General features: G+C 34.7%; 1 protein-coding gene across 1 annotated transcript; it reads left to right on the top strand.

Annotated features, from left to right (window-relative positions):
* Nucleotides 1-12,287: 12,287 nt before the first annotated feature.
* LOC111877867 (salicylic acid-binding protein 2) lies at nucleotides 12,288-25,612 on the top strand. The gene is made up of 3 exons (XM_023874378.3): nucleotides 12,288-12,764; nucleotides 25,000-25,137; nucleotides 25,211-25,612. The coding sequence occupies exons 1-3, from the start codon at nucleotides 12,378-12,380 to the stop codon at nucleotides 25,490-25,492; spliced, it is 807 nt and encodes a 268-aa protein (XP_023730146.1). The 5' UTR covers nucleotides 12,288-12,377; the 3' UTR covers nucleotides 25,493-25,612.
* The last annotated feature ends 206 nt before the right edge of the window (nucleotides 25,613-25,818 follow it).

The following is a 25,818-nucleotide window of genomic DNA, read 5'->3' on the forward strand; positions in this document are numbered from 1 at the left end:
CAGCGCATCTACCCATGTTTCTGCATTATGATGATTGTGGGATTGTACTCTGATAACTATTTTCTTATAAAGAACTTTTGAATATTTAGAAAAAGGATATTAAATTTTCACTTAAATATAATTAATGTTTTAGGACGTTACAAGTTGGTATCAGAGCCTTGAGTTGAGGGATTCAGGCACACTCTCGGGTGTGACTAAACTCAAACTGAGGAATTGGTAATTTTTCTTAAAAAGAAAACAAGTTTCTAAAAAGATTTTTGTAAAAGGGAAGAAATATCTAAAAGGATTTTTGTAAAGACAAACGGGGTATGATGTGTGCAATCGGCCGAGCTCAAGTATGTGATACCCAGAATATCCATACATGTTTGTTATGATTATGTTATGTGAATTGCATGCTAGTATGAGGCTAGGGATACTTTCAGGAATTGCATGATAGATTGGCCTGATATGTGATGCCTTGTAGCCTAGGAAGCATTGGATGCTATGCTAGATTGGGAATATATATCTTGGTATTACTAATTGCTAAGTGTATAATTTACATGCATAAGGCAACTGGCAGTGAGAGTGGAAGTTCCTAGCATGATTTGTAGTATGTGAGTTTGACTGTTCTTTTGTTATTTTATGGATTGGAGTGCTACTGCACTAATGTTGCTTGCTTTGTGCTTTGTGGAACTCTTAAGTGATGTGAGTTAGCTATTAAGTGAATATTTTAAGCCATGTGTGACAAAGGTTGACTAATATTAGAGTGATGGATTTGAATCTATTGCGCAACTCTCGTTTGAGTCTAACCATTGTAGGGATGAGTATTTTACTCGAAGGATTATCTACCCTTTGTTTCATGTCATTATATCTATGAGGTGGTTAACTGACATTATATTTTGGGGAGTTCTTCAGCAGCTGATGGCAGGGCGAGGTCGGAAACCTAGGAATGCCTAGGAAGTGCTTCAGTGAGTTTAGTTGCACTGTTAGCAAGCATTTGGAGTATTAGTTTGAGAAGGTAAACTAGAGGATTTGGAATGATTCTTGAGGAAAGTATGGATAGGTGTGGAAGGTAGTATTGGGCACGTACTACTGAAAGCACAAGATCCATACTTGAATCAGGGAGAGTCTTAGAGAATCTAAGAAGCCTGTAGGATAAGTACTCTTGGGCACTATTGTAAAAATCCCGACTAGGTCCCGATTAATCTCCGATTAATCCCTAGGCGTTACTCGACCGCTTAGAGGGCGCCTAGCGATTAATTCTTGCATACATAATGAGTGAAACATTATAAAACGATGAAATTTAGCATTTTGAAGAAGTTTTATCTCAATGGAAACTATTTGAGGCATGATTAGTGTTGTATTAATCATATTAACCTATTTTGTTATCCTATTAGTGGTATTTACGACCTTTGATGTGATATTAGTCATATTTAATTTTTTAAAATTCAACAAATTAGTAATTAATGGTCCCCGATTAATCCTCCGATTAATCTTCACCTAGCCGATTAATCCCTTAACCCCAGTCCACCGACTAGCTAGCGTCGAGCGTTTTTTACAACATGCTCTTGGGCATGTTCTGATCATTTGCATGGTTGTTTTTTTAGTATGGTGATGTCAGGAAGGGGGTTCAGGTTCTGGTTCCAGCTCAGTTGCAGGTACCGAGCCAATTGATTAGCGGATGCGGGAGTTCATATCGTCGGAGATTACCCGCGATATTTTGAGTAGACTCCTATGATCTTTGGTACGCTCAAGGAGGGGATTTTGGATGAGCGTCTGGGTGCGTTCCGTACTGAGGTTATGGCTATTTTTGGAACTCGCACTCTTTCTTTCTGTGAGTTCCGTGCTTGTGGAGCTCCCAAATTCTTTAGGGAGAAGGACCCCATTTCTAGTAGGAGATGGTTAGCGGATAAAGCTAACACTTTACGGACGCGTTTCTGCCCTAAGGGGTCGAGGGTCAGATTTGCCTCTTGTCTTCTGAAAGACAGAGACTGAGATTGGTGGGAGGGGTAGACTTCGCTTTGGGAGGCGAAGCCCTGGAGACGAAGAATTCGGTTGAGTTTGTGACCCGGTTTAGGGTCGATTTTTCCCCATCTATGGAGATGCAACACTTGGCAAGGGAGTTGCATGACCTTCGCCAGACGACTGAGACTTTGGCAAAGATCGCTGCCAAGTTCCAGGAGAGGGATTTATTGGTTCCGTAGTATGAAGAAGGCGAGGAGACGAAGAAAGTGAGATATCATGACATGTTGATGGATGAAATTAGGGAGTTCATGAGTCTGTCAGGGTGTGAGACCTTAAATTATATGATTCCTAGAGCTCAAGAGCATGATATTGATTTGGAGCACCTCGGGAAAAGGAAGCTAGAGCACAACCATATTTCAGTGGGCCAGGTGAAGAGGCCTAGGACTCAGGATTCACGCTCGAGAGGACATCAAGGTTGGGGCCGTTGTACCAAGTACAGGAGGACCCATGAGGGAGGATGTCAGGAGTCAAGGCGAGGATGTTTCAATTGTGTTCAGATGGGTCATTTTAGTCAGGATTGCCCTGTGGGTCGGATCCGATGTGTTTTCAGTACAATTAGGTGGGCCACAAGAAGGCTGGATGTCCGAGGTTGAGGGGCAGTGCAGTGAGTGCACCTACTCCGGTTACTTTGAGGATCAATGACGGTCATGAGGGTAGGGTTAGAGCTCTGGCAGCAAGGAGTCGAGCATTTTAGTGCCAGTCAGGGGAGGCCATAGTTTTAGCAGATGCTATTGCGGGCATGTTATCGTTTGCTTTCTTCATCCTTAATATCAGTATTCATATTGCTTTGGAATCTTGTATTGGCTTAGGTAAGCATTATCTTTGGTTTAGTTCTCTGTTATCGCTTAGGTTATATCATCAAGAATTATTATATTCCATTTTGTATGCCAATAGTCATTAGTGGGTCGTATCTTGCTGAGCGGGTTTCAATTTGTTCAGTTGTTTTTCCGGTTCTTTGATGGGGTCAATTTAGGGGTATCATTTGGAAGGTCTATAGTCGGATTAGATGGTTTGTTCTTCAATGAAGTCATATTTTATTCGTGTTAGCATTTGTTTAGGTAGGATCGACATTCGTCTATGGCAAGACCTTTGGGTCCAATCTCTACCAATTCTAAGGAAGGAGCGGTAGCAAGAAGATGAAGGTGGCAACTGCATGAATTTGTTTAGTCATTGGAAGTGTCGGGAGAATTTTGTTATTGCAAGGGTTAGAGATGGTTATAATTCAGAGATTCTTTTGATGATGGGAAGTTGGAGTGAAGGTTCGTCGGTTCAGATCAAGGGTTATGATCTTTGTCACCAACATAAAGGGCTTAAGGAATTGATGTTGTATCATAGGAATCGATTGGGGTTAGCTGGCTTACTGAGATTTCGAGGAATATTCATCTGGATTTCAAGAGTTGTGCGATCATCGGGATTGGCTAGTAATGGAATGCTAGTTCTTGGTAAGCTCAGGTTGTCGACGGCTCGAGATATAAGGAGGTAAGATGGGTTGGGAATCCATCAAATTTTGTGGGTTGGGTGAGCTTCGATGAATCCAAGTGGAGGAGAATCATTCAGATTTCCAGAAGCTGAATCAGGTGTGAAACTAGGGTGAGTTTCACATCCCAGTAAGGAGGGAAGACGACTCAAGTGGTCGTTTGGATTGAAGTTATGTGAGTTGGGAGTTTAGGAAATTTCCAATAGCTGGTTGGCGTCATCTTTGTGATGGATAGCAGGCATGTGGATGGATTCTGGTTGTGGGTTCTGTTACAGCCTCGCTTCATGTTCTTGTTTAATTAAGGCTTTGGGGTTCGAAGCATGACCCAAACACCTAAATGGAGTTCAGTCGGGTGTGGGTTCGACACAAGATGATTGTTGTTGACATGGTAGAGGTGTGGTAGGACCATGGGCGGTGACCACGACGGGATAGACGTTTCGTAAGACTACGGGTAGGGGTGCAAACGAGTCGAGCTGAGCCTGAGCCTGGCTAGGCTTGGCTCGGGCTCATTTAATTTTTATGAAACTCAAGCTCGAGCTTGGCTCGATTCGAGCTTTCTTGTACTAAGCTCAGCTCGAGCTCGTAAAGACTTATACAAGCTCGGCTCGGGCTCGACTCGTTTTTTATCTGACGTGCCTAAATAAGCATAAGACCGGCTCACGCTCGTTTACCAATACCCTAAATCCATAATTCCCCTAATATGTTTTTATTTTAATATATATAAATAACAATAAATTTTATTATATAAAGGCTCTTTAGGATCGTAAGCCTAATCGAGCTTAATGACATAGGCTCGAGCTTGAGCTCGTTTAATAAACAAGCTTAATATTAAGCTCGAGCTCGGCTCGGGCTCGTTTAAAATCGATTTTGATTCAAGCTTCTAATGGTTTGATCCCGAGTAGCTTGGCTCGTTTGCACCCCTAACTGCGGGGTGGTCGTAACATTCATTGGATTGGTAGATAGTATACAAGTGTTGTAAGTTTGCGATGGGATCGTAGGATTCACCAGATTGGGGTAGACCATCATTGGGATGGTCGTGAGTATAAATGAGGATCAGCTTGTGCCTTGGGCAAGGCATACAGTGGGGTGAGACCCATGGGTGTGGCCCGTTCGTTGGTATACGTTGGGTGAGACCCATAGGCGAGGCTCGTATGATTATGGCAATGTAGAAGAGACCTGTTAGAGACTGGTTAGGTCAAGGAATTGGATTATGGTTTTAGTAGGATGATTATGTTGCTAGGGAGTGGCATAGTGTGGTGCATAGGCTAGGATAACTTTACATGTTGGACTGTCAGGAACTTGGTGGCTGGACCAGGTGTGAGACTGGTAGTCTCAACGGTGCTTGGGGATTTTATATCCTAGTTTAGTGAATGGATGCAGTGGATCAGAAGATTTCCGGTGAAATGCAAGTGTAAATTCTTGGATCTCTGGTTATGAGTTATGTACCGAGTGAGCTTTTGGTCGAGACTCTTGTGATTATGTTTCAGATTGGTTCCACCTATGCGGAGGTTAGGCAAATGATAGGATTTCAGAATTTTAGCAGTATCGTGTTGAATCAACAATTATGGTATTAGTGTTTTGTTCAGAACTAGAAGGTTTTGATCGCATCGTTGGTTTCCAGTAGGGTGGTAAGGAGTGATTTTGAGGAGGAATTCTCATTTAAGTTGGGGGAGAGTTGTAACGCCCTGTTCTGAATCGTTTCCGATTGCAGGTGGTAACCAAAGATCGGGTATCATCGGGCTTAGGACCTTTAAGGGAAAGAGATTTAGACCCATTTGGGTGTGGGTAAGGTAATTTAGATGATCTGGGAATTCGGTTTGTGTTTTGGTGCGAAGTAGTATATCGGTAAAGTGTCAATTCGGGCTTTTATGGAAATTGTATTTTAGTTCGGCAGTTTGAAAGAAAGTATGAGTTGATAGAAGCTTAGAGCTTCTCGTTACCTTTTCGTGGATATAAGTATGTCGAAAACAGACTTATCACGAAGAAGTTACGGCCTTCAAAAGTTTGGTGATTTTAGGGTTTAACTGGGTACGCACTGCATACACAAGTATACGTATGGCGTACCAGCATGAAGGCCAGTATGCGGGGCATACATTGGTGTACACTGGGCATACTAAGCAAAGTGATCGCGAGTGCTTAAGGGAGTACATTGGACATACCAGAAGTACGCATAGCGTACTCGAATCAGACCCAAACCCTAACTTAGGGTCTTGGACCCTATTTAAGCTCCTCAACTCACCACCAAACCATATTATCTTCAGCCTTCATCCCTACAAACCCAAGAAACGAAACTCTAGCCTCCATTGAGTGGTGTTTGAGCTTTTGGTGGAATTTCATGCTTTTTGGTATTCATAAAAGAAGAAGGAACTTTTTGGAGAAGTGTGGGATTGCTTGAAGCTTTTGGATCCAAGCTTATTAAATCTTGATCTACATTTTGGAGGTATAAATTTTCTATCTTGATGACTCTAGGTATTAGATCTTTTTTAAGGAGTATCTTGGATTCATTTTGGTCCTTAGAGTCATCCTTGTGGGTATGAGCTACTCCAAGAGCTTAGAATGTTGGATCTTGGCCTTTGGGAGGTCCATTGTTCATAAAAATGTCACCTTGATGAATTAATTTGGACCATGAATGAGTTTGGATGTTTATTATGGATGTTATTAAGGATTTGGTCCCATTAAGCCATGCAAAGGAATAAAGTTTCCAACTTTACGTGTTAAGACATCTCATTGGAGTCATATCTGAGTTTGGATGTCACTATATTAACCATTAAAGAGCTTAATACGGTTTTTCTCCCTAATGAGTATGTTGGGCATACGCTCAACGTAATGGGTGATTCACACATCAATAACTTGTACTCTGTGCTTCGAGGGTGAGTATGCGGGGCGTATTCCCCAGTTTGTCATTTTGGGCTTTTTGAGGTTTGGGGCTTGTTTGGCCATTGGACTTTTGACTTTGGTGCATGGATGGACTAGGGTTTTTCTTGGAAGTAGTTAAATGATGGTTTTGGGGCCCAATCGGGTTATTGGGCCATAATAGGCTTTTGTTGCTTTTAATTTGGGCTTTGAGTTGCCATTTTTGGCTTTTGTGCATTTTGGGTTGGACTTGGTTATGGAACAAGTAAGAAAAGGGTAAAATGTTCTTTTACCCTTTAGGAAGTTGGTTTATGGAGTGGGCCTTTGATTTTGAGTTATCGGGTTAATTATTGATTAAGATTGTATTTATTATTAGTTGGCACGAGGTTATCTGGTTCAGCGGTCCGAGCAGTTATTTGATTATCAGCGGATTATGGTAAATCTCCTCACTGAGTTTAGCGGGTCGAAGGCACAAATTCTGGCCCATGGTTTATATTTTAGGATGCTAGATGTATGCATGACTCATACATGGGTTATGTGATGGTATGTTTACCGGGAAAGTCCCGATGCTAGGCATGGCCTGATGAGTATATTGTATGCTAGTTATCAGTATGTGTTTTTATGCTTACCGGGCAAGGCCCAATGTCGGGCGGGGCTTGATGATTGTATGGTATGATATTGTCTTTGTGATTATCGCATGTGTTCATATGATTATATGTGTACCAGGCGGGGCCCGATGCCTGACAGATATGTATACCGAGTGGGGATCGATGTCGAGCGGGGCTCGACGCTGGGCAGGGCCTAGTATGTGATTATTATGTATGGTATGTGGTACTTTGGGGAACTTACTAAGCTTTGTTCTTACAGTTTTTATGGTTATGGTTTTAGGAACTTTTGGTTCGAAAGTGAAGGGCCCGACTTGATCGCAGAGCATCTACCCATTTTTCCGCATTATGATGATTTTAGGATTGTACTCTGATAACTATTTTCTTATAAAGCACTTTTGAATATTTAGAAAAAGGATATTGAATGTTGACATAAAGATAATTAATGTTTAGGTTAAATTAAAAATGAAATTTTTACCTTATAGTTTTGGGACGTTACAGCTTCGTGCTTTGTAGTGCTCATATTGATGTGAGTTAACTATCAAATGAGAACATTAAATCACATGCTACAAAGGTCAAATAATATTGGAGTGAAGGATTTGGTCCTATTACGCAGCTCTTGTGTGAGTCTAACCGTTTTAGGTTTGAGTGCTTTAGTCGAAAGATTATTTAAGTTTTGTTGCATATAATTGTAGCTAACATTAGTAGGGGTTCTTCAGCAGCTGACAGCAGGGGAGGTGGGGAATCCTAGGAGAGCCTAGAAAGTATGTTAGTGTGGTTGCTACGCTGTTGAGAAGGTATTGGTAGTATTATATTATGAGTATGTAACTTAGAGGACCCGAGATGATTCTTGAGGAAAGTATGGATAGGCGTGGAAGGTAGTATTGGGCCCGTACTACTGGAAGCACATGATCCGTACTCGAATCAAGGAAAATAATGGGGATTCTAAGGAGCTGGTTAGGGAAGATATCATGGTTTGATACCATGACCCAGGGGAAGTGTTTTTATATCTGCTGATCTGATTAGTGATAGTTGTTCATACTGATGATGGGTTTGGTGGTTTTTTGGGCCTTAGTAGTCATGTCAGTTTGGGTTTGAATGGTGATGGTCTAGGTGAGTTAGTTGAATTTGAGGTCTTGAGGGACTTGCTTAAGGTAATGCCAGCTGAGTCGCGAGACTCAATAAAGAAGCAATTATTATGATCGGCTCGGGGATTTCAGCAGGAGGCTGAGTGGTTGATAGATGGATTTGAATGTCAATATCCACGGCGGGGTTATGTTCTTCCAGCTTGTTGTGTTCGAAGGAAAGACAGAGCAGACATGTGATCTTCAAAGTTGGGGTGTAGACCCAACACTGGGCTACATGATTTTGGTTTTTGACGACAGTATGGTGGTGTCGGAATGCACAACAGGATCCTTGTCTTATAGTTTCTTGAGCTGAGATCAAGGATTTGCTTTCTTTGGATCATGTGGTCAGGAAAATTATTTAGAATGGTATATTATTTGTGCACCAGAAATCGCTTAATGAATGGTTGATATGGTGGACCCCATATTTTTGTGGGTTGTCTATTAGGAGTTTGGTTTCCAGTATGAGGAGTTGGTTCCAAAATCTCGAGTGATTTGTCAGGTGGAGGTACACTTGAGTTGATGATGGATTTCGATGCAATGTGCGAATTCTTGGATTGACCATTCTTATGCTTGTGGGGGTGGCAGGTTGGTGATGACTTGTCAGGAAGTCAATAGTATATTTAAAGTTTTTGGGTGGAATTCGCGATCAGAATGTTTTGAGTATCTTTTCAGCATGTTTTGGTGGTGTCCCTAGTCAGGTACTAGGGGTAGGTTAGACGAATCAAAGCAATCATATCCAACCATCCATCTTCACACAAATCTCACAAGAAATAATCAAGAAAAACTATCCAATCGGATTTTATATAACTTTTGGTGAAGATTCGAGTTAAATAAGTCTAGGTTCAACTTCCAAAAAAAACAACCTTTTAAACGACGCATAAGATGCAAAAAATAGTGCTTTTTTACTCATGTACATGGCCAAACTTGGAGTCAATCCCGGGATTCCATTCCATCAGTTTCACAACAAAAAGTAACATTTATTTTTTTGAAAGTGAATTAATTTATTTAAGAGTGTCAAAAACCTCATCGTAATGTTTACAGATCTAGGTACCTTACCTATACAAAAGTAGAAAACCCATCCCTTTTAAAATGATTCAAGCTTGAAAAATATATCTATGATTGCGGGGAAATCGTCCACCATGTTAGAACCATTCCACATCCCAGTAATGAAGATATTCACATCCTTTCTCATGCTCTAGAGTTTTAGATCATCATAAACTTGATTGCTAAAAGAGAGTTGTAACAGTGTTGAATACATTCCCACATCCAATTTTCACACAAAAGCAATATCCAAATTAGAAGTTAATCCACATTCCTAAACACCTATATTCTAGGGAAATAATTTTTCAAACGAAGTACATTATAGGAATGAGTCACTCAAAAAGAACACGTATAGGCTGAGCACAATCCCACCTAGGAAAAGCCTTAGTAGAAAACCGAGAATCGATCTGAAAAAAAAAAGTTCAAAATCCAATATTGTCCCTTTCTATTGACTTTGGGCGTAGCTGTTTTACTGGATCCTTTAAAAGTCCCTGAAAAGTGAAGAAGTGAAGACGTTAAAAGCATCTTGAAATTGTAATGGATAGAATTTAAGTTTTATGTTGCATATTTTGTCGAAGAAATCACAACCACGCCATCTTTGTTAATTTCATAGTTTACCTGGTTGAAGTAATCTCCAAAACTGATAAAATATCTCAATCCCAATTTTGTTCTTCTCGATCTTGGGTTCCATACGATGGAATTTTCTGATCAATATCTTTGGCAATTAAAAAAATTGTTTTTTTTTGTTAATCTATGTTGCCAAACAGAAACAGAGTTGTGAAGCACATAAACAAATGAATATCAATATAAAATAAGAAAGCAAAGTTAAACAGAGTTAGTGGTAGGGTTGGTGTTAGGGCAAAGACACACCTGAAATCTTTTTATAACAATCGAAAGTATAAGCCTTCTCCAGCCGAAGAACACACCATCAGGAAACAAAATAAGTGGAGGAAAAGCAAACGGGTAAGATACAAATTTATGGAAATTTGAACCCATCATGGAGAAGAAGAAGAAAGAAAGAAAAGCATATATGTACCAACTTTAGGTGTGAAAGGAGATATGGTGAAGAGAGAAGGACAACAACTAGGGTTTTTAAGACCCTATACATAACACCCAAATCTGGAACGAACATAGGTGGTGGAGCTCTTCTCGATTAATTGGAATCTGTGGAGGAAGGTGGGCAAAGTGAGAGCAGAAGAGGTGAGATGGAAGAAGATGAAAGGAGTTCGAGACCGTGACAATATCAGTAACCATTTGACAATCAAAGGACATGACTTTGCAGATGAAGACGCATGTACAACGACACTCTCAAACCAAGGATAGGGGTAAAGTTAAACAGAAACGAAAGAAGATGGAAAAGAAATTCGATGTGTCGTAGGTGGAGAAAAGATGAAAGACGGAAAATCGACGAAGTAAATTAGCGGTCGGAAATCTCTTGTGAAATCAAACACTTACTTTAGAGAAAAAGACGGAAAATCGATTTAGGCCTTCAGTAAAGTAAACAGAGTAATCTCCACCAAAAATCCGTTTTGCGATGGATGGGGGAGGCGGAGTGTGGCGGCGCGTGATAGAGTGTCGATCGATAGCGAACTGTGGTGCTATAATGCTAGTCTCTAACTGAGAACTGGAAACTGGAACAAAATCGTATATCAACTGAAGGAAGCGTCGATGTAGAAGAAGATTGATTGGAAAGTTGAAAGAGGCATTGGTGTAGAGAAATGTAACCGGTCGACGATGGCAATAGAAGAAAGAAGTCTATCTAATAAGATGATGGAAGTGGTAACTTAACCAGTGACGGATACAGGATTTTGATAGGTTGGGGGCACAAAAAAAATCAAATATAATTTTCGGGTCGGGTCAAAATGATTTTGAGCACCGGTAACAAAAAATAGTTAAATTACATGCTATTATTATCATGTATCATTTTTCATCTTTGGAAACGATTACTTTGTACAATTTCTTAGTCTTCTTTTTCAACACGTCGAACAAAAAATTTAGGATTTATAAATTATAACATTGAAATAAAAAAGTCAAAAATTAGATTAGAGCAATATCTAAACAAACGAGAAGTAGAAGACTCATAAAATTACTTGGAATAAGATAATTTTAAAAGTTCTGTTGTATATCTGAATAACAAAATAAAAAGAAAAAAAATGGTTTTATATTTCTTCAATTTCATCCCAAACGGCCAAAGGCATTGAGGGCATCCTTATCAATAAATAAAATTTTTTTTGTCACATGTCACATTCTCATTTATTTTATCGCATTTAATTTTGTTATTGCTTTAAATTAATTTATATTTACGTGTCATTTTATTAAATTTTTTTTGTTTTAAATGTCACATTTATTTGGTTTAAATTAATTTTGTTGTTATTTTAAATTAATTTATATTTTGTCACATGTCACATTCTCATTTATTTTGTCGCATTTAATTTTGTTGTTATTTTAAATTAATTATATTTATGTGTAATTTTGTTAAATTACAGATAATATTTAAATGCAATAATAAATACATATCAATTTCATTAATGAACTTTTCTTTTAATTTCAAAATCACTAAATTAAAGATTTATTTATTTATTTATTTATTTATTTATCTAAATTATTTGTTTAAATTTAAAAGAAAAAAAAACACATTAATTTTTATAATTCAATATTTTCTCATTTTTCTTATAAATTCAAACTTTTCAAATGTTTAGAATTTTGTATTTAGTTTTTTGTTTTAAATAAACTCATGTAATACATAAGTCTCACACCTAATTATCTATTAAAAAAATATTCAATTCATTTGTAATCTCTCTTCTACTACTTAACCCGGTGAGTTAAACCAACCTCATGAAGAATATCATGATTGGTATTATTCCTAAAGGAACTCAATATATATATATATATATATATATATATATATATATATATATATATATATATATATATATATATATATATATATATATATATATATATATATATATATATATATATATATATATATATATATATATATAAAAAAGAAATTGTTCAAAATTTTCAGATAATAAGTTTTATTTTATATATTTTACAAACCAATAATAAATTGACATGTAAATTAGAAATGAAAATAAATTGACCCCTAGTCACCTATGTCGTAAAGAATTAATTCAATTTTTTATTTTTTTTATTTTATGTTTTCTTGTGAGCGAGCCACCTTCCAGCTATTCCAATATCTAATATTAGTCAATTTGACGATTTTGTCATCCGGAACTTTCTTTAAATAACCACACAAACAAATGGATGGAGGATAAAATGACAACCACCGGAGATGAGGAGAAGCATTTTGTTCTGGTACACGGAGCATGCCATGGAGCATGGTGTTGGTTCAAGCTCAAACCTCTTCTTGAAGCTGCCGGCCACCGCGTCTCCGCCTTTGATCTCTCAGCCTCCGGCACGAACACCAAAGTAATACAAGACGTGGCTACACTTGCTGATTACAGTATGCCATTGCTGGAATTCATGGCCACCATTCCGCCGGAGAAGAAGGTGGTGCTTGTCGGACATAGCCTTGGTGGTATGAACTTGGCTCTCGCCATGGAGAAGTTCCCGGAAAAGATCTCTATTGCAGTCTTCCTCACGGCTTTCATGCCGGATACTGCACATACGCCTTCCTATGTTTTAGACCAGGTAAAAAAATATTTTTAATTGTTTTAAAATAAATAAATTATCTTTTTCTAATTGAGATTTTAATCTAATTTTATTTATTTATTCACTTTACTTGCTATTATCATATGTCGATATTTATCAACAAATTTTAATTGAAAAGATTATGTTTCCATAACTAAAAAAATTATATTGTATGCGTCAGTATAACATTCTTAATGTAGGAAACAAGTAACCTAGAAATGAATTGTTCGAGAATGTGATTCACGTAATATTATGTCCTTTAATAATTAATCAAATACTTCTAAATTCTAATATAACATCATAATTAGTTAACGTTTTGTTATAAAAATTAATTACTTTGAATAATTAATCAAATACTTCTAATATAACATCATGATTGACGTAAGATGGAATACCAATTCTCATGATTCTTTGGTTTAGTTTAATTCTGCACGTCATTCTATTTTATAAAAAAATAACTTAAAAGCAATGTTTTAAAAACCGGTTTGAACCGTTCAGTCGAACCGGTTGAACCGGGAAACAGAGGAGGGGACGGTTCAACTATCACCGGTTTTACATTGATTTTTGAACCGAATTGAACCGGCCGGTTTTAGAAAAAACCCGGTTGAACTGGTCAAAATAAACCGGTTAAATCGAATAAAAACACATGAAAAAGAATCATTTACATAATAAACTTTGGTGATTTTTTTTCTTTCAAATATATTTAATTTTCCCTAAATAAAAACATATGACAATATTATAAAGTTTTTTGATGTAGTTGTATTTATCTAAAACTATATTTCGTTTCGGTATTATATTTTATTTTCTTTTTGGCGTATATGGATTGATGTAAAACACTAAACTTATGGTTACGTTTTATTTTAAGGTATTTGGATTCATTTACAACTTATTTTTATGTGTAATTTTAATGTTTGAAATTATAAACATCAAATTCATAATTTATATATGTATGTATGTGTAGGAAAATAAAAAAATAAAAAAACATGAAAAAATATATAAACCAGTTCACTCGGCGGTCGAACCGGTTGAACCGGGAACCGGCCACCATACCGATTCAACTAAAAAACCGGTTTTTAAAACATTGCATAAAAGTATTTAAAATTATAAAAAAAAAAACTATTTAATTTTAGTAGGTCCATAACTAATTGACAAATATATATATATATATATATATATATATATATATATATATATATATATATATATATATATATATATATATATATATATATATATATATATAATATACTTTTGAAAATAACAAGTTTTCAAAATTACATACATAATTCAACTTTGTTTAGTATAAAAGATGCAAACAAAATACCATATTTGTATTGTGACAACAAAATTGCAAAAATGGTCAATGTGGTATGCATTTTTTTGGTGTTTCAGTCCAAACCATGATTTTTTTGGATTCATGGTCTTTTTGAACTAGTTTCGTTGCATTTTTGATCCTTTTGAATAGTGAAATGACTTTAATTCCCTTATGATATATTTTTCTTTGTTTTTTCTATTTAATTTAATGTTTTATTAATTAAAAATATGGGGCTTCTCTCTCTCTCTCTCTCTCTCTCTCTCTCTCTCTCTCTCTCTCTCTCTCGTCTTCTTCATCAAGATAACCCCCACACACACTAAATGATATCTTCGTCCACCACTGTTGTTCTTTTCTGTTTGACTCCCACCCCCTTAAATTCTCTCTCTCTCTCTCTCTCTCTCTCTCTAACTCTCACATTCTTTACTTCCCTTTTTTTTTTATATCATTTCAGCGTTGGAACCCTCTAAAATATAAGAAATTTACTGGGTTTTTTGGGATGGTCCAGAGGCCGATCCATCTGAAGAACACTTGTAGGTTTTAGGGTTCTAAATCATTCGTCTGAATTTCCTAAAGAAAATTAAGGAAAACAGCAAAGGAGATTCAAACAAGTTTTGTGTTCTTCATGGCTGGTAGTAACGAAATCAATGCAAATGATGCCAATGAATTTTTTTTCTGATCAGTTTTCTCTACCCCTCATTCTTTTCTTTGTTATTTTCCTCCTAAAATATTTAATTTCCATTTCATGTGTTCAGGTGGCAACTTATAGTCCTGATTCACCTCATGAGTGTGTGTGTGTGTTTTTAAGAAAGTAAATGAGAAACAAGGGAGTGTCCCTATTTTTACCTAGATGTTCTGATCGGAAAAAAAAAACACATCCGCCTCCCTTCTTAAAATCGAAATGCCAGGTCTGATCGAGGTGAAAGATGAACTGAAAAACTAAGAAATTTGGTTTAAAGAGAGATGAGCAAGACTTCTTTAATCAAATGTATGTGTTCTTATTTGCAGAAAAAAAATGTGCAAATAGGGGAGTACTACTTGATTGTGATAATAAAGGTTGATTCTTGTATACCTTTAAGGCATTATCAGATGAAGTTTTTCCACATCCACAAAGGTTGAATATTTTCAATAATCTACAATACCCACCAGCATATGCAAGCACAGTTTCAGTAAATGAAGAACATCCAGTAATGTTGACCAGAAATCTTCGTATAGATTACTTCTTCCATGACTGATGTTATCTAAAATCTGAAATTGGGGTTTATAAACTTCAAATTCTTGCATTAATAGGTAATATCATGTACCAATTTGAGTGTGCATGTGTTTTTCTGAGGAAGAAGATGAACATGATCGATCAGATGAAGAAAAAGAAGAAGAAGAAGAGAGAGAGAGAGACAGAGAGAGAGACCTTTTTTATTTTTTTAATTATTAAAATAAATAATTTAGTATTAGATTTAAAAAGAAATGAAAGAAAAATGAAAAATAAATATCACAAGGGCATTAAAGTCATTTCACTATTCATAAGGACCAAAAACGCAATAAAACTAGCTCAAAAGGACCACCAATCCAAAAAAGTCGTGCTTTGGACTAAAACCCCCCAAAAAATGTATACGACAGGGACCATTTTTGCAATTTTGTCTACTATGACCATTAAAATTCAAAAAAAAATACGTAAAAACCTTAAGCTTTTTTTTCAAAAAAAAATAAAAAAATGGCGAAGATAGCAATTTTTCAAAATTATATACATAATTCAGCTTTGTTTAGAATATATATATATATATATATATATATATATATATATATATATATATATATATATATATATATATATATATATAGGGTTAGGTTATATTGTTTCTAGTAACTATTGTGTGCCAGAATGCACAGATCTTGACCACCGGATGAATAGAATCAACAATCATGATCTGAGGGTCTATGATATTACAATAGGGTATCATGTATCCTATAATCACACAAATTTCAGCAAAAGGGTATTTTGGTCAATTAACCTATTTTAAAAAAGGAAATTTTCGAATTTTAAGGGATCATTAATTCCCTTATTTTTAAAAAATCTGAATTTTTTAAATTAATTCTAATTCAAATTTTAATATTACTTTTAATGACAACCGATTTTATTATGTCAGAATGACAAAAAAAGTCAAGAATAAACTAATAAACATATTGCGGTTTTATTCTTGCAGAATATTGTTTCATTTAATATATTTTTTATATTAAACATGCTTAAAGAATTATACAATATATTATCAAGAATAACATTTTCTAAAGAATACGGATTTTATTCTTTAAGAATCACTATTTACATTCATCGGTAAAGAAAAATACTATAAACAATTATTACTATCATTCTAAAAAAATTATGACTAATAATGGTTTAATGATTACATTTATTCTTAAAGATTAAAACTAAAAATGGTTAAAAAAGAAAAAAACCATCAAAATCTAACAAAAACACTACTCTATTCTGAAAAAATATTATTGCTAAGAAACAATTTATAAATTCTGACAGAATACATTCTGTTAGAATACAAATATCGTTCTCCATGTTTTCTTCATTTCCCTCATTAATGGCAACATCTTCAAAACCTAAATTCACAAGGAAAACATAATCAATTTTCAAAATAATAAAAATTTTAGTGCATTAAATAGAATAAAACAATTAATCCATATTTCATTCCAACAGAACTGGAATTCGTGATTCAAAATCAAAATCAAAAAGCAATTGGATGAAAAGTTCATAGATGATGGTTCATTTTAATTAATAAAGTTTGCAAAGTAAATGAGTTACACAGGAGGTTATATCTCCTGTGTTCGGTTTCTAAGAGAATAAAAACTATAAAAAATATTCATATTCCATTCCAACAGAATTGGAATTCTTGATTCCATTCCGATAGAATTTGAATTCAAGATTCACTTACCGTATGCATTCTATTGGAAAAATATCAAAGTGAAAAATGCATAAATCAGTAGAACAATGGAGATGATATGCAGAATCGATAAACATTCGATAAAAATTCAATCACTAACCATGAATACAATTTGAAGCCATGACATGTTGAGCGATCAATACGGTAATATTTCTCTTTGGCATTTCATCAAACACTTTTAGGGCAACTGTTAATTTGGTCCTAACAAAACCATCCAATTGCAGTAAAATTGAAGCACACTGATCAAATCTCAGATAATAGAATATTGTAATCAATAAAGAAAATAAGACACCTGATTGAGTTCTAAATTAACTTTTATTCTGTTTCAACATGTGTTTCCTTTTGATTGACAGTCAATGAATCAGTAAAGAAGCAACATCCAGTTACCTTATTTCTTCTTTTGAGTATCACGTTCCAGTCAAGAACACGGTGTTATTCTTGACAAATCAATCAAGAAAATGGGACATCACACCTTCATTGCTTCTCCTTCATTTTCCCTGTCAAAACACCAAAGCTCAAACACCCAATCAAAACACCCATTGATTTCCTTCAAAACTCAAACCCATATCCCCTTCATTATATCAATTTTCCAGGGAAACTCAAACACCCCAATGATTTCTATTAAACATCAAATAAAAAAAAGAATTTTTTTACCTGATTGATGATCGACGACCGGTAAACCAGCCAAACACCCCTTGATCGACGAATGATAACACCTCCTGCGGCCAATCAAAGACCGGAGACCCTTTCCCTTACTTCCCGTCGATCCTCACTGCCAAACCACCCTCATCGGAGATGCTGTTTGTCACCACCCACGTTATTGGCTGCAAATCCTTCCTCCCTCATTCTTTCTGTAAATCAACAACAGCCAAACACCCATAGAATCATCAACCACCACCAAGTTCTCTCATCCCCCACTCGTTTTCCTGTCGGGTTTAATGCTTCAAGGGTGGCTCCCTGCCATACACCACTGTCTTCTCCATCGTAAATCTTCTATTGAAACTTCCATTCTCCTACAAGAAATTCTCGAGAAATTATTTTGAGACGAGATGATTTTGTGATCGACGCCGACTGATAAAGGGATGTTAGTTTAGTAGGGTTTAACTAATTAAGGAGAGATTAATTGAAATATTTTTTTTACCATAATTAGATAAACCAAGTTTACCATTATACCCTTTTTAATTTATTTAATGATTTATTAATTCCTGAATTCTCATTGGTGCATTTAGGCACACAATACTTGCCAAAAACATTTGAACCTAACTCTCTCTCTCTCTCTCTCTCTCTCTATATATATATATATATATATATAAATATATATATATATATATATATGTATATATATATATATATATATATATATATATATATATATATATATATATATATATATATATATATATAGCTTCTATGGAAAAAAAACCCTAAAAAATCATAAAAATCATAAAAATGCATAAAAAATACGTAGAGATCATAAATCTTTTTTTTGACTTTATATTCTTAAAAATTGCAACATTTTATACAATTTCGCTGAAATTTTTTTTTGAAAAAAACCAAAAAATAATAAAAATTTAAAAAAAATCAATTTTTTGATTTTTTTCAGCAAATTTGTAAAAAAAAAAAACTTGCGAATTTTAAGAATATAAAGTAAAAAAAAGATTTATGATCTCTAAGTATTTTTTTTATGTATTTTTATGATTTTTAGGGGTTTTTTTGGTTTTACATATACCCCTTCCATATATATATATATATATATATATATATATATATATATATATATATATATATATATATATATATATATATATATATATATATATATATATTAGGTTCCGTTAAGATTAAAAATAAAATAAAGATACTGAGATTTAACCACAACCACGTATTTCATATCTGCCGCTCTAACCCTTCGGCGTACCGGCACGGCAAGCCTGATATAATCATAAATGATTATACAGTGCCACTCGTTCCTTTCTCCTCCGCTACCATCCCAACCACCATAACCGTCACCGCTACTACCACTACCACCACCTCTGACACTAGTCGACCCTACCACAGTCACTTCCGTTACTTATACCACCGCCACCTCTGACACCACCACCTCTTATGCCACCAAGTGTCATAATCATTTATGATTACTCAATATGTGAACAGACATATATGTTCAATCATTTATAATTAGACATATACGTATAAATATGTATAATCCTATATGATTATACCACTCTGCCATATAATCATTTATGATTAGGCATACGATGTTGCTGCCAGTACGCTGGAGCATTAGAGTGGCAAATAAGAAATATGTGGTTGAGGTTGAATCTCAAAATCTTTATTTTTTTTAATCTCAAGTGAACCCACCCGATATATATATATATATATATATATATATATATATATATATATATATATATATATAAACGTATTTATACTTCTAGAACTTATATTAAAACTTATTAAAAACGGATTTATACTTTTAAAAACATGTTTTTATGTTTTGAACTGTATAAAAAGGTTTTTATATATATATATATATATATATATATATATATATATATATATATATATATATATATATATATATATATATATATATATATATATATATATATATATATATATATATATATATATAGGGAATGGTTCAAATGAGAACCCCAAAAAGTTAAGAACCCTAAGAACCATTTTTTAAATGTTTTCATTAAAGACATTTTAGACAAATTAAACATTAAAATTATATAAAACAAACTTTTTTATTTCCTTATTTACAACTAGTTGCCACTTATTCTTGGAAGTTGTCGGACCACCATCAGACCTGTAACGACCATAAAATTCCAACTAATTTAAATTTTTCAAAAACAACCCGGTTTCATAAAATTATTACCAAAAGGTTTTCAATACAATTATTTCAGAGTCTTCCCAGAACCACATCGTAAAACATAAATATGAGGAGCGGTACGATCATGTCTTTGCCTTGCCACGGTCTCCTGAAGAACCTGAAAAACATTAAACCACAACTGTAAGCCCAAAAGCTTAGTGAGATATCCCCAAAATACCAACCACATATACCATACACGCGTAACATGCCATATCATAACAGAACACAGAACAGCCATGCACTTCGGGTCTACTGTGTGACTGGTCCGCCGCACCGGCCAACAGTCCACCTAGTCCACCCTCCGAGTCTAGCCATATACATCAAGTCTATAATGTGATTGGTCCACCCGCACCGGGCCTTCAATCCACCTGGTCCACTCTCTGAGTCTACTGTATGACTGGTCCGCCCGCACCGGGCCTTCAGTCAGTCTGGTCCACTCTCCGAGCCTCGGCACATCTGGTCCTTCCTCTTGGGCCTACAGCCTATCCGGACCGCTCGCTGGGCCTTCGGGATAACCGGTCCGCCCTGGGTATGTTGGCCTACAGCATAAAGCAGGTCCCGCCTCAACCCAACCCCAGTCCAACAACCATGTGCACATAAACATTCAATCATATAACATATCACATCCAATCAAACCGATCTAACAGATCACATAGCATAACATCATCCTAACCAGGATACCGACCTAACCGGTCCCTAGCATAACATCATCCTATATACCAGGATACTGACCTTAACCAGGTCTCTAACGAATACCATCCTAACTACCAGGATGCAACACAACAAACAGAACATAACAACGATACCCGGATCACAATCCGATAAAAAGGCCGGCCTTGGTGCCCTATACCCTGTCGATATAGTGAGGATAACTCACCTCGCAACTGCCGACTGAACAGATAAACCCAAGCTGCTTCGACCACTGATACGATCTCCAACACTGGCCAACACCAAAACTCTGAACTCAAAACAAAAGCCAACAATTACCAAAATGCCCCTGGAAATCAACTGGTCAACCCTTGGTCAAAGTCAAAGTCAACCCCTGACTGACTCTACTCGCCGAGTCAATCCGATGACTCGCCGAGTCCCCATGCACAGAACTTACCCAATCCGAGACTCAACTCGCCGAGTCACCCCGAGACTCGCTGAGTCCAACAACTCTGAGTCCTTTCACACTCGACTCACCGAGTCATCCCTTGACTCACTGATTCACAGCTCAACCAGAAGAAAGGTTAGGACCTTACGACCAGACTCGCCGAGTCCAAGAACAGACTCGCCGAGTCCAAAGCTATCTTCAACCTACTCGCCAAGTTGTTCTTCCAACTCGCCGAGTTCCAGTCCATCTTCAAGCAACTCGCCGAGTACGCCTTTGTGACTCGCCGAGTGCCTCTAGATCTTAACCCATACGGAAGCCTTCCAGGCTATGCAATTGATCCAAAACATAGATCTACCCTTCTACAACCCATCCATCACGTAAAGTGGCAAACTTTACGTGAATCCAAAGAGATCTAGGCATTTTACACTCTAGGGCTAGGGTTTGGGACAAGATGACTTCACTAAACACTCAAGAACAGGGACTTTAGTGCACTCTAGACCTTCTCCAATCCAGATCTGAGGTAGCAACCTCAGATCTAACCTTCAAAATCGAAATACCACAAGCTAAACTTTCCACACACTCCAAAATGATGAATCTAGATGAATAACAACCCAAGAAACTAAGTAATACCTCAAAAGGAAGCCCCAACATAAGAGAAATCCGAATCTTAGCAAAGCCCCTTGCTCCAAGCCTCCTAACTCTCCAAGATCACCTCCAAAATCTCTTCTCCAAGGTTCAAATGCACTCAAATCCCTCACAATCGCGTCTTAGGGTTTTTTGGACTTCAAAATAGGGTAAAGAGGCTGGGGAGAGGGTATAATGTCCTTTATATAGGGCCCATCCTCCGAAATTAGGGTTTTCTCCACTCAGTGCCTACTCGCAGAGTCCATCCTGCGACTCGTCGAGTTGGCCACTTAACACGCGACCAGAGTCGTGACCCTACTCGTCGAGTCCACTCGTGGACTCGCCGAGTTGCCCTTTCCCATTTACACTTTTAGCCCTTCAACTCTACTCTTGATATTCCGGGATGTTACAAGACCGGTGTCGGGCCGATGTTGGACCACCGCCGGACTAACATCAAGTTCAATTGTATTTTCAGGTCATATTCACAGCTTAATAAAACAAATATTATAGTTCTAATTTATTTGGTAATACTTTTTAATACATACCCTTTTATTTTTGCAATCAAACATACAAAATATTAATAAAAAATAGATTTATGCCTTGACAAAGTCAATTTTTCTTTTTCTAAATTTTAGATTTCCTTAAAAAATCTATGGTGTGTAATGCGTATTCACAGTTTAAATTTTTCATATTCACAGTTTAATCAACATATTAATTCACTAATACACAACTATATTTTCATGCATACATTCATTCATATTTTAGGGTAAAATTTATATAAAATATACAACTTAATACAGTCCATTTACAATTTAATACACAAAAATTCACAACTTAATACAATCCATTTTACAATAATTCAAAATTTCAAAGAAGATAAACTCAAATTCTACCATCACCACCAACTACAATACGACATCACCAGCCACAATTGTCACCATCGCAATCATCCTTCCTTCTAAATCAAATATGTATATAAAATCGTTAATTAGCAGCTTAAATATTATATTTATAATTTAGTAAACCAATTAGTTCACTTATTATAAGTTTACTGCAAAATAATTATAAAACTAATATCTTCTTACATATTTATACAACACAAAAAATAAATATATTCACAAGAAAACTAAAAATAACATTTTCGCGTAAATTATTTATATTTTAACATAAAATTCATTGTAAATTCACAGCTTAATACAGTCAATTAACAGTTTAAACAGAAAAATCACAAATTAATGCAATTAATTCACATTTTTAAACACAAAAATAACAATGTAATACAAAAAATTCACAATTTAATACAGTTAATGCACAGTTTAAATAAAAAAATTCATAGATAATGCAGTTAATTCACAGTTTAAAGCATAAAAATCATAGCTTAATACATAAAATTCACAACTTATTACAATACATTCATAATTTAATACACAAAAGTATAAATTCACATCCATATTATCAACCTAAAATTCTTAATACAGTCAATTCGCAGTTTAATACACAAATTCACAACTTAGTATAATAAATTTGATGTTTAATACATAAAAATTATACATTCATTACTATATTCTCAAATTAAAACTCATATTTCAAAACTTTTACTTCACAGTTTAATAAAGCAGTTTATGACACTTATTTAAAGTGTTCACAACTTAAAGACACTTTTCAAATTTTATAATTTTCATTCACATAAATCATCAAACACCTTGTGTGCATCAAAAAAACCATTCACAATACTTATACAACTCAAACTATTCATAAATACAAAAAAAAAAAGCACAGTAGGATTTAGGTTATTCAAATATTAATACATAAGTTTTATACACTTATTCACAACTTAATGTACAACAAACACTATTTACAGTTTCAAATTTTCATTCAGGCAAATCATCAAACACATTGTGTGCATCATGAAATGCTTCTTGATTCTGATTTTTACTAAGCCTTTTAACACATAATAGGTAGCAAAAATGGAGTAAGATGTAAAACACAATAAATAAACATGAAGATAATTGTACAGAGGTTAAAAAAACACTCATATAAGCTCATCATAATATACCTGATGTTAAGAAGATGATGAGTGACACATTGGTTGTAACAACACCACCAAATCTTAATGATCTTGCTTCGCCACTCGCAAGATCTCATATATCTGGTCTCGTCGGATGTTTGTGCTCGTGTAACTGGCCTCGTCAATAGTCAGTGACATTGTAATCGTCGTTGCTGGTGGCGATTAGTAGCAAAACTTACAGATTTGGAGGAGGAAGACACTACTGGTGGTTCTATAATGGTTGAATGGTGGTGGATCTCATATGTCTAGAGCGAAAATCGCACATCTAGATGGTGGCACCGGTGGTTCTATAGTGGTTGAATGATGTTAATCCTAAAAAAATTAATTATAACTTTTGCATCCATACATGTGGTATTAAATTGTACGTCATATTTTCAACGAATCTATACATAGTGATCAACACAAAGGAATAATTCGTCCATGACTAATAAGTACACGTGTAACATTTTCAAATAGTGTAATTTAAAGTCGTGGTTGTGGACTCGTGGGGGCCTGAAAACTAGATCCACTACACTTCAAGTTAATTGCTAGATTGCTGTGTGTATATATATATATATATATATATATATATATATATATATATATATATATATATATATATATATATATATATATATATATATATATATAAATTATAGAAATTTATGCTCATGATTATAGAAATTTATAATACAATTATAGAAATTTATGCTCATGATTAATTCCCTAATGTCAAGAAATTGTTTGTATCGACAATTTTGATTGTTTGAAAACAATATATATATATATATATATATATATATATATATATATATATATATATATATATATATATATATATATATATATTGTTTTCAAACAATCAAAATTGTCGATACAAACAATTTCTTGACATTAGGGAATTAATCATGAGCATAAATTTCTATAATTGTATTATATGTGGTAATTCATTAATATTTTAAGTTGTAATATCATAACCCAATATTTGTAAATTATTCTAAAATAATTTCTATTCTCATATGAACAAAGTTGAGAAGAAAATTTTAAGATCATATGACTGAATTAATGTAAAAATTTACAAAAAGGAAAACATACATATAGCGTTAAGCTTTGTATGAATCCCTAAATGTTAAAAACTAGGGACGTGAAATCAAAAATATAGATATTAAATAACGTTACATAGAAATGGAATGCACATACATAGAAATGGAATGCACATTAACTAATATATATACTTCCATTATTTATTGTGCAATATGTATTTAAAATTTTAATTTGTATTAGTTTTCATTGCATTATATCTTATAATTTATTTTATTTACCGAATATATAGTATAACAAAAGCACACCACAAGAAGCTTGGTTAGACACACAATTATTGTCATACAATGATGAAAATGAGTCTGAAACATCGATGCTTCTTGGTCCCGAGTTTCTATCATTGAAACTCTATCAACTTTGCACCAATGAGGTAATAATCGTCATCATTCTCAAAAATAATTATTATCATTGGATTAATGATAACACTATTATGCAACATATAGGATCGTGAATTAGGAAAAATATTGATAAGACCTGGATCTTTATTTCTAAAAGACCTAGCCACAGCAAAACATTTTACAGAAGGAAGGTTTGGCTCTGTAAAACGAGCTTTTATCATTTGTGATGAAGATATAGCAATCAAAGAAGAGTTTCAACGTTGGATGATCGAAAACAATCCAGTGGTTGAGGTGAAAGAGTTGAATGGTGTGGATCATATGCCGATGTTGTGCGACCCGAAGCAACTTAGTGTTTGCCTCCTCGATATAGCACATGAATATGCATAGTCATGTTGTTCATTTATAAATTATTTTTGGAAAATGAAATATGTATGTGATTTTGATTGCAAATAACGTTTAATAATAGCGTATTATCGCTTTTGTGTGGCAAGGCCATGTTGAAATTTAGGAAGTTTTGACATATTATTTAAGGACTTTGAAGCACTTGATAACAATAGGACATAGTGAAGCATCCCTCATATAATTTAGACAATTAAATAGTTTTAAACCATTTAACTTTCTTGAAATCAACATTTGTGAAAAGTTTTAATTTTAATAAAATTTGCAAATTAAAAAATATAAAGTATAAAGGTGATCAACACATAATAATAATA

The sequence above is a fragment of the Lactuca sativa genome, chromosome 3, assembly GCF_002870075.4.
Source record: "Lactuca sativa cultivar Salinas chromosome 3, Lsat_Salinas_v11, whole genome shotgun sequence".
NCBI lineage: Eukaryota > Viridiplantae > Streptophyta > Magnoliopsida > Asterales > Asteraceae > Lactuca > Lactuca sativa.

Excerpts from the sequence above, each read along its gene's own strand:
- LOC111877867 (XM_023874378.3), top strand. The coding sequence starts at position 12,378 with ATGGAGGATAAAATGACAACCACCGGAGATGAGGAGAAGCATTTTGTT. Across the intron at positions 12,765-24,999 it reads CTTCCTATGTTTTAGACCAG|TATAACAAAAGCACACCACA; the intron begins GTAAAAAAATAT and ends CCGAATATATAG. Across the intron at positions 25,138-25,210 it reads ATCAACTTTGCACCAATGAG|GATCGTGAATTAGGAAAAAT; the intron begins GTAATAATCGTC and ends TGCAACATATAG.